Source organism: Aethalodelphis obliquidens, unplaced genomic scaffold (genome assembly GCF_003676395.1).
Source record: "Aethalodelphis obliquidens isolate GAN/ISIS:26980383/991018 unplaced genomic scaffold, ASM367639v1 scaffold26, whole genome shotgun sequence".
Taxonomy (NCBI): Eukaryota; Metazoa; Chordata; class Mammalia; order Artiodactyla; family Delphinidae; genus Aethalodelphis; species Aethalodelphis obliquidens.
In genome coordinates this window covers 12,788,084-12,806,307 of record NW_020837970.1, presented here as the reverse complement: position 1 = coordinate 12,806,307, position 18,224 = coordinate 12,788,084, and the positions used below count along the sequence as shown (strand labels likewise).

Below are 18,224 nucleotides of genomic sequence, written 5' to 3'. Positions count from 1 at the left end.
ACAGCAATGAGACATCAGCCTGGCCTCTGGTTCCAAGGTACCCTTGTCCAAAGGACTCCCTGCCTCTTCAGCGTGAGGGTTCCGAGCGTGGAGCGTGCAGGGTGCAGGGTGTCACTAGTCCTTACCCCATGCTCAGAGAAAGAAGGGGCAGGAGGCAGGTTTGGTCCCAACTGCACCTCAGCAGTTGCCCTCGCCCTGTTTCTCTTCAGGCTGCCCAGCAGCGTTTTATGGGAAGGACTGCGGGTATGTGTGCCAGTGTCAGAATGGTGCCAGCTGTGACCACATCAGCGGCAAGTGTACCTGCCGCACGGGCTTCACCGGGCGACACTGTGAGCAGAGTAAGCTGTCCCGACCCCTGACCCTGGTGTCAATGCCAGGCCTCAGCCTCCTGCAGGGGAAGCCTCCCCCTTTGAGGTCCACCCATCAGGGCCCTGCACCGCCTGCTCCCTTGACTTTTGGAGCAACTCCCAAGGAGAAAACCTGAAGGTTGGGCCTACGTTGGCTTAAGAGTTTCTTCCTTCAGTGGGGGTGGGGATGGGGCATGTGGAGGCAGAGCAGAGCCTTTGCTGGGGGAGGAGCTTAGCGAGAGTAGAGGGAGGCAGATCTTGTTTGATTGATCTTTGAAGCCCCTGTGGCACCAGGCCCTGACACACAGAAGATGCTGTGTAAATAGGGACCAGGTGAGGAGGAGGTAGGGGTGGGTGTCCCCCCACTCAGGGTTATAGGTGTTCTGTCTAGCCCCAAGTAGCAAACCAAAGCACATCAGGAGCTACAGAGAAAGAGGCTTCGCTCTGTGAGGCAGAACTAATCCTCACAGCTGCCCACATAAGGGATGGGAGGGGTGGAGAGTGGGCGTACCTCACGGTCGACTCTGATTCTCTTCATGCTACACAGGATGTGCCCCAGGAACCTTTGGCTATGGGTGTCAGCAGCTGTGTGAGTGCATGAACAATGCCACCTGTGACCATGTCACAGGCACCTGCTATTGCAGCTCTGGATTCAAAGGGATCAGGTGTGACCAAGGTAATACACAGATGGCAGAGTCCCCGGGGAAGGGGGCTATAGAAGGGGCCCCATGGGGCAGGCTCTAGGGAGTAGCCAATGGGACTGACTGAATTTTATAAGGACACTCTGTGACTTCCTTTTATTCACATTGGGAGGAGAGTGGGAGTGGAAAGGGGGCGGGGTGGCTGAGGAGGGGGAGGCTCCAGGCACTGGAAAGGCAGATGGAGAAGGCGGCCTCTCAGGCACCACTTCCCTCTGCTCATCCTTGGCAAGTTTTGTGAGCCAAGGAAGGATGACGGCAAGCCAGTGCTGTGGAAGGGTCAGCAGACCGAGTCGGAAGATCTGCCATTACCTGCTAGGTGTCCTTGGGCCGGTCATTTCCTTTTGCTGGGTCTGTTACTCCACATGTGGAAAGACACAAGGTTCTGCTGAGAGCCAAGGAGCCCAAAGGGGCTCAACCTTGGCTCCAGGTCTATAGTCAGACAAGACCCCATAGTGCTGTTGTGAAGACCAAGTTAAGATAATGTGAGTAAAGGACTCAGCACAGTGCCTGGCACATCAAGTGAGCACTCGATAAATGGTTTTTGCTGTTGGCTGTAGGAGATAGGGATGAGAATGGGCACCCAAGCGTCCACAGTACAGAAAAGGGGCCAAAAGACATTTCCACTGCATTCTGATGGGGGATGAGGGACAGCCCACACATATATCAGCAAGAGGGGTTTTAGGAGCAGCAATCCTGGGCACACTGGTACAGCACTCACAGCTTTCGTTGTCAGTCTCTCATTAGTGCTCACAGTGGGATTGCTGTCCCCATGTTACAAATGAGCAAACTGAGGATTCTGAGTCACACAGTTGGTAGACAGGGAGGGGGCTGAGTCCAGTTTTTCCTGACTCCTGAGAAACCCACTCTACCACTTACTGGTTGTGTGATCTTGGGCAAATTACCTAACCTTTTGGTGACTCGGTTTCTTCATCTGTGAAAGGGAAATAATTAGTCTTTATTTCTTATAGGACTTATAAACAGCTTTTTATAGGGCTGCTGGGAAGATCAAATGAGTTAATATCTGTAACTCATTTTCAGAACAGAGTAAAACACTCAGTAAACATCCATTATTTTGGTTTCCACCTATGATCACATTTGCTCCCTGTCATGACCCTGGGAGGCTACCCTTTGTAGACAGTTGAAGACAGACACGTGAGGTTGAAGGGATTGAAGAATAGGGCCAAGACCAGCACCCGGGTCTCCTAACCTTAGGAGTCTAGGCCCCAGGCTAAGGAGATCTGAAGAGCAAGCAGGCCTGCCCCAGGCTCAGCCCCTCCCTCTGTCCGCAGCTGCCCTCATGATGGAGGAGCTAAATCCCTACACCAAGATCAGCCCAGCACTGGGTGCAGAGCGGCACTCGGTGGGTGCTGTCACAGGCATCGTCCTCCTGTTGTTCCTCATTGTGGTGCTGCTGGGCCTGTTCGCCTGGCACCGGCGGCGGCAGAAAGAGAAGGGCCGAGACCTGGCTCCCCGCGTCTCCTACACACCTGCCATGAGGATGACCAGCACTGACTACTCCCTCTCAGGTAAGGGCTATGCCCCCAGCAGCTCCCTCCCGCGCCCCGCCCCCGCATACACACACACAGGACCCAAGAGGAGCCACACAGTATTCTTGGGGACACCGGGGTTTACCGCTGAAGGTGGGTGGTCGTGCCTGCAGAGTTGTCTTCTGGGGCTGGATGCTCAGGCTCCCCTGCAGAGATAATGGAGGCGAGGAGCTGGAGCTCACTTGGGAAAGGTAGATGGGGCTCCCAGGGGGTGTCATTTCCAGGATGCCCACTCTGAACAGCTACAGTTAGGAGCCTTCTTCCATTTCCCCAGAGCTTCCCCTCCTCCTCACCGGGCTTTAGTCACAAGAGCACCCACACTAAGCAGTAAATTTCCTAAATGCTCCAGGGGAACCTCTCCCCAGCCTGTGCCACCTCAGGAAACCAGCTGTGGGGCCCAATGTCCAAGCCCTGTCCCATTTTTGTTTCCTTGGTGAAGGCCTCAGAGCACCCCTCCCTCCCAGTTCCCAGAGTTAGGAGGGCCCTATTTATACAGTGGAAGGGGACGGGGCCTGACGTGGGGAAGTCTGAAAGTCTGGGCAATGTCCCTCGAATCAGGCCTGCTGGAACCCAGTCTGTTCACAAATGGGGTAACAACTCCAGCAGGCATTTATCTGGGAGTCTGGACTGCTGCCTTAGAAATAAGAACAGCTTTTTGCTTCATATTTCATTAAACAGAAGAGGTCAAAATGCTCTAAAATTGCCCACAGCCCTGAGCCACAGGAGGGTAGGCCTGTCAGGGTATGCACAAGGATGACAGCTCTCTCCAGCTGGCTCCATAGCTCATGGCTGACCTGCAGCCTCCTGGACCTTGGACTTACTTAGAAAACCAAGATCATGTCGACCTGCTGACATGTCATTCCTGCTAATTCCATTGCCTACTATTTGCCCAGCTCCGTGCTAGGCGTTGCAGGAGAGCCAGGAGCGGCCCAGGTGCAGACCCTACCTTGAGGAAGTTCCTGGCCTACATGCTGCCCTGGGTTTCAGCCAAAGTAGATATCCCCTGATGAAATCCCAAAGCTCATAGGGAGGATTTGGGGATTTTCTTCTATGACTATAGTAAGCAAGGTTGGCTAGGTTTTCCCATGCCATTCCACTGCAATCTGCAGGAGGGCAAGGCTAAGGTCAGGAGAAGTGGGGTTCTCTTTACAGCCTCACTACTGGGATCTGACCCTGGGGGAGGCAGGGGAGGGTCAGCATAGCCCTACATAGTGACTCAGGGATATCTGAGACTGTCAAATTAACGCTTCTCACGCTGGTGCCACCCTCCACACTGGCAAGCCTAACCTGCAAGCTGCAAGGAGGGCCACCGCAAGGAAAGGGGCAAATCAGGCTCTACACATTTCTAGGGGAGTAGTAGATGCCAGGAAGCTTGGGGGCTGGGAGACTTGACTGTCTCTCTTTGCAGAGCACTTTCAAGGCAGCCCAGCCCAAGCATTAGTTTAGGGGTGTCTCATGCCAGGGCCAGGGATGTGATGGCATGTGGCACCTTGTTCTCTTCCCAGATTTGTCTCAAAGTAGCAGCCATGCCCAGTGCTTTTCCAATTCCAGCTACCACGCACTGGCGTGCGGGGGGCCTAACACCAACCAGGCCAGCACTCTGGACAGGAACAGCCCCACCAAGGTACCGGGCCCCTAACTCCCCAGCCCCCATCCACTGTCTACGCACTGAGCCCTCACCTCTGCCTGGGAAGAAACTGCACCACCACCACCCCGCCCAGGGTCTGTGTGGAACCAACTGCCAATACAATACACATTGCCCTGTGATGCCATGTAAACACTCTGTGAAGCACGTAAGAGGAGGCCACCAGGTTATATGGAGCCAACAAGTGCCATGTAACCAGGACACGTCACATGTAACCAACTCACAGCATCACCCGATATAACATACACCCCCATACCCTGTGTGTAACCGGTGGGTACCAAGTCATGTGATCAAGTAATCATGTGTATCCTTGTCACACATAACCATGTAACCACTTTTGCCTCATGTTAACACATATAATCAAAACACTACAGAATTAATCACCACAGTATGTTACCAGCACCATGTGTGCAGCCAGCACATTATAGAGTAACTGCTATTACTTAGGTACCACCTTACATACTACATGTTATCAGTACACACCCACAACCATTTGTTGCTATCAGAACCGTCACAAGGGACATGGAACCCGAACATCAGTCACAGCCAAGTGTTCCCATTAACAGTGAGTCCTGCAGGCCTTCAAGGTCAGGTGAGTACCACCCTGGACAGGGCCTTTCCTCACAGCTCCCAGCCTAACCCTGGCTGATGGCAAGACGTCCTCGTACAATCACAGGCCCTTGGGCAAGGATGTCTCAGCACACATGTGTAGTGAGCACCCCCTGGTGTGCCAGGATCCATAGTGGGCAGATGAGAGGTTCAGAAATGAGGGACAGCCCCAAGGACCACAAGGTCAACGGGCTCATGCTGCATACCTGCGTGCACACACACACGCTATGGCAGGACCATGGGGGGCTGGGTGGCAAAACTCCATCCTGGGCCAGGAACATGGCCAGGAGCAGTTTTCATCCTCCAGGTCTGTGCCTTATAGAGCTCTAGGGATCCTTTCTCCCCATCTGCCCCACAGGAAATGTCCACCAGTCCACACGGACCATGGCTGCTGCCACAGCCCTGGTAGCAATGCACCCTGAGCCCCCTAGCAACAATGACACAGACCCCATATAGCCCCTGTCAAGCCAGCACCCAAAGGCCCTCTTCAGGGGCTCTCAGCCTCAGTTTTCCAATAGAATGGCAGTGCTGCAAGCAGGGGTACCTCGAGGTCTGTATGCAAAGCCTGTGGCCGTCAGCCCCACACCCAGCTTCACAGCTTTAGGCTGATCTGAGGAGCCAAGGGAAGGGAATCCAGGAGCTTCCCAGCAGGAGGTCCTTGATTAACTAGAGCCACATTATCAAGGCTACAGCAGGTTAGAGGCAAAGGACGCCAGGGGTGAGAGACAAAGTCCCTTGTGGCCATGTCATTCTCGGTCTCACGCTGACAGGGAAGCACCAGCCACCCTCTGTCACTCAGTAAGCTGGTGGAGTTACTACAGAGTAGCCCACTTGGTGACCCTCTGGCTCATTTCACCCCAGGGGCCCAAAGTAGTTCTGTGTGGTCAGGGACCCCTCAGCCTGGCAAATTTTTAGCAAGGGCAGGCAGCTGTGATGACATGGAAAGGACATGGGTCTGGGAGCTGAGACCTGAGTTGTAGACCCAGCTCTGTCACTGCCTGTGTGTGTGACCATGAGCGGGGCCCACAAGCAGGACTCAGGTCCCCAGCTGTGAAATGAGAACAACCATCCTTGCCTCATATGAAGGGCAGCTGTGAGATTGCAGGAAGAGGAAGGGTTGCGCCATAAGGCCAACCTACCCTGAAGCTTTCTTGGTCACATGAAAGGAAGATTCTCACACTCAGCCCAGGTCAGGTGGCAGAGGTGACAGTGATGTTGCAGGCAGCCTCGGCACCCGGCTCTGTGCTGGAGATGGCCTCGTGTTGCAGCCGAGACGCTGCCAACACCCCTTTCTCCTGCAGCTCAGCCCCATCCAGCTGACCTGCTTTCCCTGTCAGGGCCAGCTTGGCTCAGGCCAGTTCTTGGCTCTCAAGAGGCCCTGCCCTTTGCTCCCCTGTGTCCCAGGGGCCCAAGAGCCTTACAGCTTCAGCCAGACTGCTTAGATGGGGGTATATGTTCTGTTCCCACTGGCCTCAGCCACACCACGGTGGCCTATCATAGAACACCTAACTCTCCCTTTCCCTCAACGACCTAGCACCTAGGTGGGTCAGGGTCATCACAGGGGTGGGTGCACGAGGGTGGGCAAAAGCAAAGGCTGGGCAGGGGCATCTCAAGGGCACTAGATAGTAACTCGCTCTCCTACTTTCCAAACAGCTCAGTAACAAGTCCCTTGACAGAGACATGGCAGGCTGGACCCCCTACAGCTATGTGAACGTGTTAGGTCAGTAGTGGTTTGAGTCTGGTCCCCTGCCATCACATCCCACCCTCTTCTCCTTCTCCCATATTGACAGGGGCCCATCCCAGCTCCCTGGGAGAGTTGGTAGATAAATCTTAAGCATGGTTTCCCCCAGGGTGAAGGGGTGTGGGGAGGAAACCCAAGCCCCTATTTCAGCTCTTATAAGCAAATGAAGTCCAAGAGCCCTTTCATTCCTATGTTAGGGGATAGGGAGAGAGTGGCTATGACCCAGGGACCACAAGGGAGAAAGCTAGGGCCCAGATGTGGGGATTCAGGTTGGAAGCAAAAGATGCACTCACCATCTGGGAAAGGGACCCCTGCCTGAGCCAGGCCCCACCAAGGTGCCCCTTTCAAGGGCTTATTCCCTCTGCCCCACTGCCCTGGCAGACACCAATTCCTATGGGGGTGCGGGTGAGGGGTGGGGAGTGAGGGGTAGCAAGGCCAGTGGCCTCAGCTCTAGCAAATCCCTCTGGCCCTGCTGGCTCTAGCGCCTTTGGATGCTACACATGGAAGCCCTAATTCCTTCCAACCTGCCCCACCCTGACCCTCATCCCCCAACCCCTGCCATACCAGGGCCCTGGGAATAATGGCTCCTCCCTGTCATCCTCTCACTAGACTCCCATTTCCAGATCAGTGCCCTGGAGGCCAGGTACCCGCCCGAGGACTTCTACATTGAACTTAGACACCTCAGCCGCCCCGCTGAGCTACACTCACCAGGTTAGACTCCCAGCCCTACCCTCTATCCCCTGGACCCCTGAGGTTGTCATACCAGACCAGACCCAGCACCTACCCTAACCCCCACTCCTATCCTTTAACTTACCCCCATGGTCCCAGAACTCTCCCTGCTGAGCCCCTTCCCTCCGACATAATTAATCTACAAGTCCGATTCCCTATCTGAAGAAGGAAGCCTGTCTGGATCCCCCCAGTCACCCCTTCTCCTCCTATCATGGTCAGTGGATATGGACAAACTGCAAGTAGTATTAGGTGAAGGGAACACAACATAACCGCACTCCCTGCAGACCACAGAATACAACCCAAAACCACTGAGAAGTGACTTGGAGATGGTGACATCTTTGGGATTCTTTGGGCCCGTGGATGTGAATGACGGAGAGTTGGTTCTCTGACCAAAAAGCCCAATGTCCCTGAGAGAGAGACCCCAGACTGGCTCTCCCAGATCATAGGGTAGGGTGGTCCAGTAGGGATCTAGAGAGGTTGAGGCAGGATGTGTCAACCAACATCCTCTGTGCTCATATATTAGGCTCAAACCTGGTAGCTTGGGAAAGATGCAAAAAAGAGACTTGGAAAATCAGTCCTGCTATGGGAGGATGTGAGGTAGGAGTTTCAGAAGTAGGTGCAATGAATAAACAGAGAATTTGGCCTCCCTACAAAGTAGTCCTGCCCTAGATGGCACACTGGACAACCTGGGCCTGAATTCAGGCTCTAGCTGGTTTCTAGAGCTCAAGTGAAATGCAGCTCTACCAACCCCTGCAGGTCTCTGAGGCCAGTAGCAGTAAGAAGAGCAAAGGTTCTAAATCCATCTACCTGTTAAGTAGGCATGGGCTTCACATACCCTGGGCTTATACCCAGGAGGCTGTGCTCCTGGCTGTGAGCCCCCTAAGCAGTGCTCAGGACATTCAATAACCCCACAAATACAACCCCCCGACACACACACTACCACCACCCTGCACCTCTTTCCATTTGGGAGCATCCTCTGGGCTCAGCCCAGATTTCTCCCTTCAACCACTGTAGCCAGAGCCACCACACGCTGTCATTTTTTCGCTTACACTGAGGCAGGCTGGTGGCCAATGGGAGAGAATACTTGAGAACATCTGAGCTCTAGGCAGAACTCAACTTCTCACTTGTCAGTGTGATCTCAGACAAGTCACTGCCCTTCTTTGAGCCTGTTTCCTGTTCTGTAAAAAGGGAAAAAGTTAACAGCCTAGCCTCCCTCCCTCAGGGAGGGCAAAAGAAGCCCTGGTCTAGAATAAAGTGCTGAACTGACACCAGTGATACAGACTGTTACAGTCATGCTTCTGAAGGGCACAGGTACCTACAGGCCCTTTGGAGAATAGCAAACTTGAGAAAAACTTGGATCTGATTCTGCTCTATCACTGAGCAATGTGTGGAAGGAAGGGAGATAGGAGTAGGCTCCTGCAATTTCAACTAGGGACCTCTATATGGAAGAGGTATGGGGATGTATCTAAAGAGCCATGGGTTGGTCTTCAGTGTCAACAACTGGGGAGAGTCAAGTGCAGTCAAACTGTATTTTAGTAAGCACTTGCTGCATGCCTTGCCTGATATGGCATTCTCAGTTAAAAGCTGAAAATAATGGCTTCGTGAGCCCAAGTCATCACTGTCCCAAATTTAAAGTATCACATAATTTCTTTTCTGGGATCACCAGTAGCAAAGAACCAGAGCTTGGTCGCTGAAGCTTTGTGTCCTTCCTGCCTCTGGCTGGGGCTCAGAACCATGCATTGTGGGAGCCTAGCATAAACTGTGACAGCCAAAAGGGAAAAAAGAAATCCTTGGGACTGAAAAACACTGGTAGTATTGTTCAAATACAACTCTCAATTATGTGCAAATGGTCCACCCAAAAAAAGTGGGGCAGGGGGAGGAGGACTAAGCCAGCTGACTATGTAAGGGAATGACTATACATCCTGTAGAGATGACCAATGAAGAACCTCAGCTACCTGTTCACCTCCCTCTGGCTCCCCTCAGTCGAGCTTTGGATCCAGAAGGGGAGAGGGAAGACCAGAGCTACAAGGTGAGAAACAGTCTTCACCCCCTCTCCGAAGTCCAACAGAACTGGGACTGGGAATGTCATACACCCTTCCCCCAAGCTAAGAACTGGTTCTGATTCATTCCTTATCCTATACTTTTGGAGACTGAAACTTCACCTACAGTGACTGTAGGTGGCATCAGAACTGCCTTTGATCACCTCCTGGAAGACATTCCCCTCAGAGTGAAGGTTAAAGAGCAGTAGTGCTAAATATGCCAGGGGGTGCTGTGGCTCATCATTTATGCTTTAGGAGCTTTTAAAGAATTCCTGTATGGTCAAGATGATTTAGAGTAGATTAAACCCAGAATAATTTTCTAGCACTAAAGAACTATTTATTTTCTGGGTAGAAAAGAAAACAAACAAAAGAACTCATGCAGTCTAGGTAAACCTCATTCACCCCTATAATTTTCTTTCCTTTTACTGTTTTTATGCAGGTGCTTGTGGAATGGATAGACGTCAGAACACATACATTATGGACAAAGGCTTCAAAGGTACAGTATCTAATCCTGACGTCCCATTAGAAAGGGCTTAGCAAGAAAAAGAGTGCAGATCTGAAATGGCCAGTTCTACCAGGTACAAACTGCGCATCTCTTCCCCCACCCCCCCAAAAAATGTTAAAGACCACAGGACCTGGGGCTGCTGGGTAGCTCTGCCCAGGAGGAGCAATCATAATAATAATGATTTCATCTTTTGATTTCAGTTGCACCTGCTTAGGAAACGCTTATGGGTTTTTTATAGATGCCAACTAAATGTCTTCGGAAATGTAGAACGTCATTATCCAACCAATTAGTACAAGTTAAATTGATTATAAAATCTGAAATAAAGTCAATCTACCTGCCCCAGAGGCCTCCTGTCATTGCGCTGGTAAGGAATGCCACCCTGCACCTTCTGGCTTTCTGGGGCACAAGGAATGAAAATAATACCTAGTGTTAATATTGTACGGCACTCCACCCTCACGAGATCTCTGCCCCAGAGAAGAGAGAAGCCAGGACTAATCCCTAACACATAGGAACTGCAAGTTGGATCATCCTTCTAGGAAGTATACAGGTGAAGCCAAATATGAAAGGTCAGGTCCTGCCCCAGGCTTAGGGCCTAGGTTTAAATAACAGAAATGTGTGAAACAGGTGGCTTTGAAATTGTCACTTATTAACTATGACCAACCACCGTAAGGCACAGTTTTCTCAAATTGCAAGGTTGGGATAAGTATGCCTGTCCTATGATCTAACAAGGTTATCCTGAGTATCTAATAAAAAACACAGATCAGAAGTGTTTCTGCATATTGTAACGGGTTATACTAATGTAGTAGAGTTGTCCTTTTGTCTCTGAGGACTATTTAAGAGCCTCAGCCAAACTGAAAGAGATATGACTTGCAGCAACGATCCCAGTGGATATCCTAAACCTAGCTGTGTACCAGAATCACCTGGAAAGCTTGTTAAAAATACATTATGTTCACCCCCCAACTCCCCAAGATTCTGATGCCATAGATCTAGAGTGGGACCTTTTGTGACAAATGCCTCAGGGCATCCTTATGTAGCGTATCACCTAACACTTACAAACCCCTAAGTCTAGACTGACTCAGATTTCCCAGATTACCCTTCTGGTCTTTCAGACTTAGCCTTAGGTACACCTGAGACACCACTTTCCTAACCAAGGAGAGCTAGTCGTCTTCAACCTTTGGTGGGGTGGTTATTAGAAGTGGGGTGAGAAAAAAAAAGTGGGGTGAGCTAGGGGTGGATGGTGGTGAGAATTGTGTTCTGAACAACAGAGCAGGAAGGACAAGTCTCCACCAGCACGTGTTAGGATGTGCACAGCCCAAGAGAACGATCTGAGGACAGAAGGTCACCACCCATAGGTCACTATGCCCTTGGGATCATCATTCTGGCAATTTTTTGTTAGTTTTGACTTAAACCACCCAAATGAAAGGAAGCGCCATTACAGTAGATGAAGCTAAACAATAGAAAACAAAACTATACTGTCTTATCACTGTGACCTGGGACCTCAGTTTCTTTCTCAAGGAGGAATGGGGACTGGACAGAAACATCTCTAAGGACCTTTACAGCTCTGAGAATATGCATGACTCAAGCATGAATGAATTCAGACAGGCCCAGACACCTCAATAAATGAGCACACAACTTCCCTATGCACTTCATTGTCCTACGCACTGTGATTATAGTAGTTACTCGCAGCCATAAATGTAAAACAAAGTTAAGGACTCAGCCATGGCGTCATTCATTCCTGTTTTGTGGGATCGTATATCTGAGTGTCTGAGTGCAGGGGAGACTTGGAAGCTAGCAGCCAGGTTTCATTTCACCACTCTGGCTATAATTATCCTTTAAATTGGAGAGAAAAGATGGCTATGTAGGCAAATGTACCAACAGGTGTTTGTTAGGGACCAACACACCAGAACAAGAGGAAAATGGAACATCACAGTTAAGAGCTTTACAGAAATACTTATCAAAGACACGGAAATAAACCCCACTAACTGGCTGAACTCCCCAGATAAACATATAATAAACTAGTTTGTACCAGGAATGGAATTATTTCCTAAAACTACTGGCCCAAACCAAATTATAACCACTAAGAGTTAAGATAAAGAGTCTTAGGGCTTCCCTGGTGGCGCAGTGATTGAGAGTCCGCCTGCCGATACAGGGGACACGGGTTCGTGCCCCGGTCTGGGAAGATCCCACATGCCACGGAGGGGCTGGGCCCGTGAGCCATGGCCGCTGAGCCTGCGCGTCCGGAGCCTGTGCTCCGCAATGGGAGAGGCCACAACAGTTAGAGGCCCGTGTACCGCAAAAAAAAACCAAAAAACAAAACAAAACAAAAGAGTCTTAGTGTTCTCTGAACTCAGTGGGAAAGAGCCCTGGCCTGGGAGTTAAAAGATATGGGTTCTAAGGGGATATTCCCTGGTGGTCCAGTGGTTAGGACTTGGCACTTTTACTGCTGGGGCCCGGGTTCAATCCCTGGTCGGAGAACTAAGATCCTGCAAGCTGCACGGTGCAGCCAAACCAAAATTAAAAAAACAAAAAAACAAAAAAAAAAAACGGGCTTCCCTGGTGGCGCAGTGGCTGAGAGTCCACCTGCTGATGCAGGGGACACGGGTTCGTGCCCCGGTCCGGGAGTATCCCACATGCCACGGAGCGGCTGGGCCCGTGAGCCATGGCCACTAAGCCTGCGCGTCCGGAGCCTGTGCTCCGCAACGGGAGAGGCCACAACAGTGAGAGGCCCGCGTACCGCCAAAAAAAAAAAAAAAAATTGGGTTCTAGTCCTGGTTCTTGCTGTGTGGCACTGATTAGATCACAGTGTTGTTTTCTGAGTCTTGGTTTCTTCCTCTATTAGAAGGACAGGGTTGGGGATCCCCTGGTGGCGCAGTAATTAAGAATCCGCCTGCCAACGCCAGGGGCATGGGTTCGATCCCTGGTCTGGGAAGATCCCACATGCCTCAGAGCAACTAAGCCTGTGTGCCACAACTACTGAGCCTGTGCTCTAGAGCCTGTGCTCCGCAACAAGAGAAGCCACCGCAATGAGAAGCCCGCGCACCGCAACGAAGAGTAGCCTCCACTCACCACAACTAGAGAAAAGCCCGCGTGCAGCAAAGACCCCACACAGCCATAAATAAATAAATTTATAAAAAAAAAAGACAGGGTTGTGCAAGCACTATCTCTAAAGCCCTTTCCAGCTCTAAGCATCTAATCCAGTCAATGCTCCCTTTCCCGTTACTTACTAAAGACCTCCACTCACTGTCATCTGGAGGTTGCGCGAGATCACTCATACCGCTGTGCTAACCCCATTTTACCTCTAAACACCTTTCCATCTCTCCTTCCCCTGCTCCCCTCTCAGCAAAATTATTCCGCAACAAACTGCCTCATGTCAACACTTATCTGTCAGGCATTTCAAAGTGCTATAGAAGAATCCTCCCCACTACTCTCCATCACCTTAATGATCCTGAAATCCTGGATCCCACTGTTGCTGCCCCTTTCCCCACCTGTATGCTCCTTGCTAATCCAACCTCCAAGTCTCTCCTTGCAATAACCTTGGCTTCCCAGGTAGTCAGGAGCCCACCGACATCCTGAAAACTTTTTTCAGCCAGTGTGGGAGAAAAGGCATTGTGGCCTTCTAATAGTAGTAGTAGGCTGAGAAGACAAGAGATGGACGTTCAGTGCCTAGGTTTTCCCCAACAGTGAAATATTGGCCTTAAGTAGATGATAGTGTGAACCTGAAGGCTGGGATAAGTTCAAATCCTACTCACAAGATGGCCTTGGAAAATCATTTCCCCTCTCTCGATTTGTCACTTCCTTTATAAAATGAAGATGTTTCAATTAGTTCATTTCAGAGGCCCCTTCTGCCTCTGATAGTTATGTGGCTGTATGTGATTTGGGGAAGGTAGGAACTATATGAGAACAAATGCCAGGACATTATAGGGCTAAACCTTCAGCCTTGATGCTAATTACAGGCCTTAAAGGAGCGACTCCCCAGAGCTTGGAGAGCCTTGGTTGATGTCTCCCCTTTCTTTGCAACATGCCCAAAGTGCAAAGACTGGTATAGAGGTGGGGCTATAAAAAGATGAGGAAGTGTCCTAGAGCAGCTGGTTATTCTTCCCCTTACCATGCCCTCCCTCAGAGCAGGCAGGTGGATGACTCAGCTGGAGAAAAGAGTAGGTTCCTGAAGTATAGTTTTCCAGCTGGCCCTGCCCTTCCCCTCCCTCCTCAGAAACAGAATCCAGTTTATTCCATAATTCAACACCCTCCTACCACCACCTCCAAACACACACACGCACACACACACGCTTCTCCATCCCCTTTGGCTTTACCTCTGGCCCCTTTATGGATGATACATCTTCTCCCTGAGACTCACCCCATTCCCACAAACCCCAATTTCTCTTTTATCTATTTAGATGCATCCCCTGCTACAGAGCAAACAATTTATTTCCCCAAACTTGAAAGCAGCCGACTTTTCTGGTGGAAATAAGAGGGCCACTACTGGTTGGCTGAGGCTCTGTTAGGCACTGAGCTAGAGCTTCAAGCCTCTCCCACTGCCCTAATAATCAGTCATGGGACGTCCACAAAAAGAGCTTGGCCTTTCTCAGCTGAACTTGGCCCCACAGATAAAAGGCTTTCCTTGTTCAGGGTAAGGTGAAGCTGTTGCAGATAGTTTGCATTTAGGATATAGGACAGGCGTACAGGGTAACAAAATATGAGGGGAAAACACCTTGATTGGGTATCAGAGCAGGGAGGGGTTGTCCTAACTTAACTACTTACTAACATTAGGCAAACTTTATGAGCTTTAGTTTCCTCATTTCTAAAGTAGTAATACTAGTCCTTCCTGCCTGGCCCCCTGCACAGATGTAACAAGTGTCAGTGATCTAACTGGAGTCAGTGAAGACCAGCTACATGTGCTATAAAGCGAGCTAACACTAGTCCTCAAATTTTAGAAAATATGCAACTGAGTCAGCTGCCAACCAAAGTAAAACTGATGTGCCTGCGTGGGGAGGAGGGGAGAGGTGTTAGGGGATAGCCCTTCTTTAAGCAGTACTAGTAGTCCTCAGCTTCCACAGGAGCAGCTGAGTCATACTGCCTTACTACTTGGCTGGTAAATTCAGAGAACCCAAAATGGGACCAAGGGGCCAGCTGAGGTTCCTAGACTTAACCCCACTCCCTTGTACTAAGAAACAAAGTATTCACTAGAGGCAATTCCATGTGACTCGGGCAGGTCACGGCCTAGCACCCAGAGCCGCCTTTCCCCTATGAGAGCCTCACCAGTAGCTGGGCCAATCCAGCCTCCCTTTAGTCTCTGCTGGGACTGCTCGCTGTCTAGCAAGAATGTTTTCTCCTCCTCTCTAGGGTTCTAGGGTAGAGAGAGGCCACAATCCAAGACAGGACCCAAGACCCACATCTCTCTCTGCCTGGGGGCTAAGCTGTGATACAAAGTGCTCTGAGCCTGGTTCTGGAGCTTGCTCTAATACTGATGAGCAGGGTAACCCTGGGGAAGTCACTATACAAATCTCAGTTTCCTCATAAGCAATAAAGGGGGAGGGGAAATAATAATTACTGCTCTGCCTACACTTTTAGGAACTAATGGGTGAATGTAGTTTTGTACAAGATTGAGGAAATGTTACCTGCTAAAACAAACATAAATAACCCTATACTAACAAAAAAGTAAATCCCCTCCCAACCAGTTACCTGCTGTGGGAGAAAAGACTCCTGTGGTGGCACACATCTCAACTACTTCAGTCACGTGGAGCGCTCTGCTCTCACCGAACCAAGGTACATCCAGTAACCCCTTGAATTACACTACCACTTTCACTTTTTTACATTTTCATTAATTTCACAAGTTGGAGGCAGAAAGCATAGAAAAATAGCAGCCCCAAATGTAAATTGTGGTGGTTCTAGTGAAAGATCATCTGAGAATTTTACCATCTGCTAGCACTTATAGAAATTTAGAGCTGAGAAATAGAGAAATTTCACCATCTGCTACCACTTATAGAAATGTAGACTTCTTAGATCACTCTTGACTACGAAGCCTCTGCAACTCAGTGCTTATTTCTAGATTCCCCTGGCTGGCACAGCCTCACAGAAGGATGAGGGCCAGAGTTGCCAAATTAGAGAGTCTCCTGCTTTTTCTAGGCAAGTTCTGCCTCATTTGAAACAATCCACAGGAGGCAGTAATCTTCCCCCAAAAGGGAAAATGGCATAGAGGTTGAAAGAAGGGCTCCCGTTTCACTGTGACTCCCAGTCACAAAGAGAACCTTCTTCCTCCAGTGAGCTACAGTTACCTTGCTTCATATTTGGAAGCCAGTTTGCAACTTTTGTACCCTAATACACCCTGAAGTCTTGGGGATGATGCACCTGAGAGACTACAGGAGAAGCAGCATGAGTTCTCCTAGTATCAGAGAAAGATACTGCTAAAATAGATTTCAGTTAGCATTCCTGAGAACTGGAGTAACTGACCCCAGAAGATATACTGCAGGCTTACTAGAAAACAGGAACTTTCCAAAGCCTAGCTTGAGACCCAGGTGCTTTTTAAACCTCTATTACACTTCAGTCTGCCCCACCTCTGATCACGAGCTTCTCGAGAGCAGGGATACTACCTGTTTACTGCCTAAAGGTTGCCAAATTGCTGGCACTTGTGCCAAATCACACACCTACTTCTTCTGAACCTAAGCTTAGTCATCAAAAAGAATTCAGAAAAATGATATCACAGAAAATACACAGGCCAAGGAGTCCCAAGGCATGGATTCAAGTACTGGCACTGCCATTCACGAGCCATATGACCTTAGACAAGTCACTTCATCTCCCTGGGCCATCATCTCATAAAATACAGTCAACTATCCTTGCAAGATTTTGTAAAAATTAAACAACAGATGTGAAAGCATATTATGAATATCTTGAATTAATCCCTTTCTGGTGCTATACCTGACTACTAAAGCAAAAATGTTCTTATGCCTCCAAAAACGTAATTCCTTAGAACTCTGCTTACCTAGAAAAGCACTCCTCAACATATTTAGTAAGTGAATCTTGGATTATCAAAGGTGTTTACAACTTCGCAATCCTGAAAGCACATAAACTGTACTCTGCTTTTGGTATTTAAATTAAGTCATATGTCCTTGCTTGTCCTAAGAAATCTCTCTTGCCTTGCAGATTACATGAAAGAATCCGTATGCAGTTCTAGCACTTGTTCCTTGAATAGCAGTGAAAACCCTTATGCCACAATTAAGGACCTACCCATCCTCACCTGCACGCTTCCAGAAAGCAGCTATGTAGAAATGAAGTCGCCTGTGCACACGGGGTCTCCATACACAGATGTGCCATCCTTGTCGACATCTAATAAAAATATATATGAAGTTGGTAGGTGTCTCAAATAAGTAACTTAGTGAAATCAGGGCATTAGTACAGCATCTGAAGTGAAAACAGCCCTCTCCAGTCCCCGTCTTGAAAATACACCCTTCTTTTGTTGCTTTTTAAGGAATCCAAGGTGAACTGTCTTTCCCAGGACTGCCCTCCTCTCTCATACAAGAAATCAAATTCTTGTGCCAACTCTGCTTTTAAAAAACACTAAGGCTACGTAGTGTTTTTGAAGCAGATATATTGGGGGTGGGGAGTCAATACACACAAACACATACACTTCAACTGATTGTTGACACAAATTCCTGTTTAAAAAAGAAAACAATCAGAACAGACATTTGCAAGTTTCGAAATCACCTTATTCTACTTTTTCCCAGTTTAACCCATGTCCCTGGGCTCACTGATACAACCCCTGACCCCTACTCTAAGTCCCTCGGTTTTGACCAGAGCTTGGGATTCTGATAGCACACTCACTTAGCTTTTCAATCTCTTGAACAAGCCTCAGTCCTAACCTTCATACATTTATCATAAACCCCTGGCTTCTCCCCCGACCAAGTTAAATAGAATTCTCTTCCCCCCAACAAGGCAACCAAAGCTAATCTGTTCTCTGAACTCATTTTTCACTATATTCCTTAGAGCCCACAGTCAGTGTGGTCCAAGAAAGCCGTGGTTGTAACTCCAGCTATATCCAGAATCCATACGACCTACCTAGGAACAGCCATATTCCTGGTCATTATAACCTCCTCCCAGTAAGACAGAGCCCTGCCAATGGGCCGTCCCAGGACAAGCAGTCTTGAGGGTTAAGCCTCTCTCTTGCAATGCGCTCTGCTGAATGTTCTCTGACTCTCTGAAAGAAGACAATCCCTTGACTTGAAATAATGGTACAGACTGATTCCAGCTGCGTGTCTGTTATAACGTTCACCTGGAACTAAAGAAGAGCTTCCAAGTGAGACTGGGGTAACTGTTCAAAAGGTCCGTTCTCAAAAGCAAATTCTACTGCCCACCCACCCCCAACCCCAA

The 18,224-nt window shown here is 49.4% G+C and overlaps 1 protein-coding gene across 4 annotated transcripts in view; it reads left to right on the top strand.

Annotated features, from left to right (window-relative positions):
* Positions 1 to 18,001, top strand: part of MEGF11 (multiple EGF like domains 11) — a 235,756-nt gene extending 217,755 nt beyond the window's left edge. The window contains exons 16-24 of one of the 4 annotated variants that reach the window (XM_027123370.1): positions 210 to 338; positions 895 to 1,023; positions 2,338 to 2,574; positions 4,101 to 4,219; positions 6,503 to 6,569; positions 7,200 to 7,301; positions 9,798 to 9,854; positions 17,001 to 17,207; positions 17,841 to 18,001. In XM_027123370.1, the coding sequence (XP_026979171.1) occupies positions 210 to 338; positions 895 to 1,023; positions 2,338 to 2,574; positions 4,101 to 4,219; positions 6,503 to 6,569; positions 7,200 to 7,301; positions 9,798 to 9,854; positions 17,001 to 17,207; positions 17,841 to 18,001 (1,208 nt within the window). Of the gene's footprint in view, positions 1 to 209; positions 339 to 894; positions 1,024 to 2,337; positions 2,575 to 4,100; positions 4,220 to 6,502; positions 6,570 to 7,199; positions 7,302 to 9,797; positions 9,956 to 10,063; positions 11,501 to 17,000; positions 17,208 to 17,840 lie in introns of those variants that run through there. The other 3 variants (XM_027123371.1, XM_027123369.1, XM_027123367.1) reach the window with 3 other exon arrangements.
* The last annotated feature ends 223 nt before the right edge of the window (positions 18,002 to 18,224 follow it).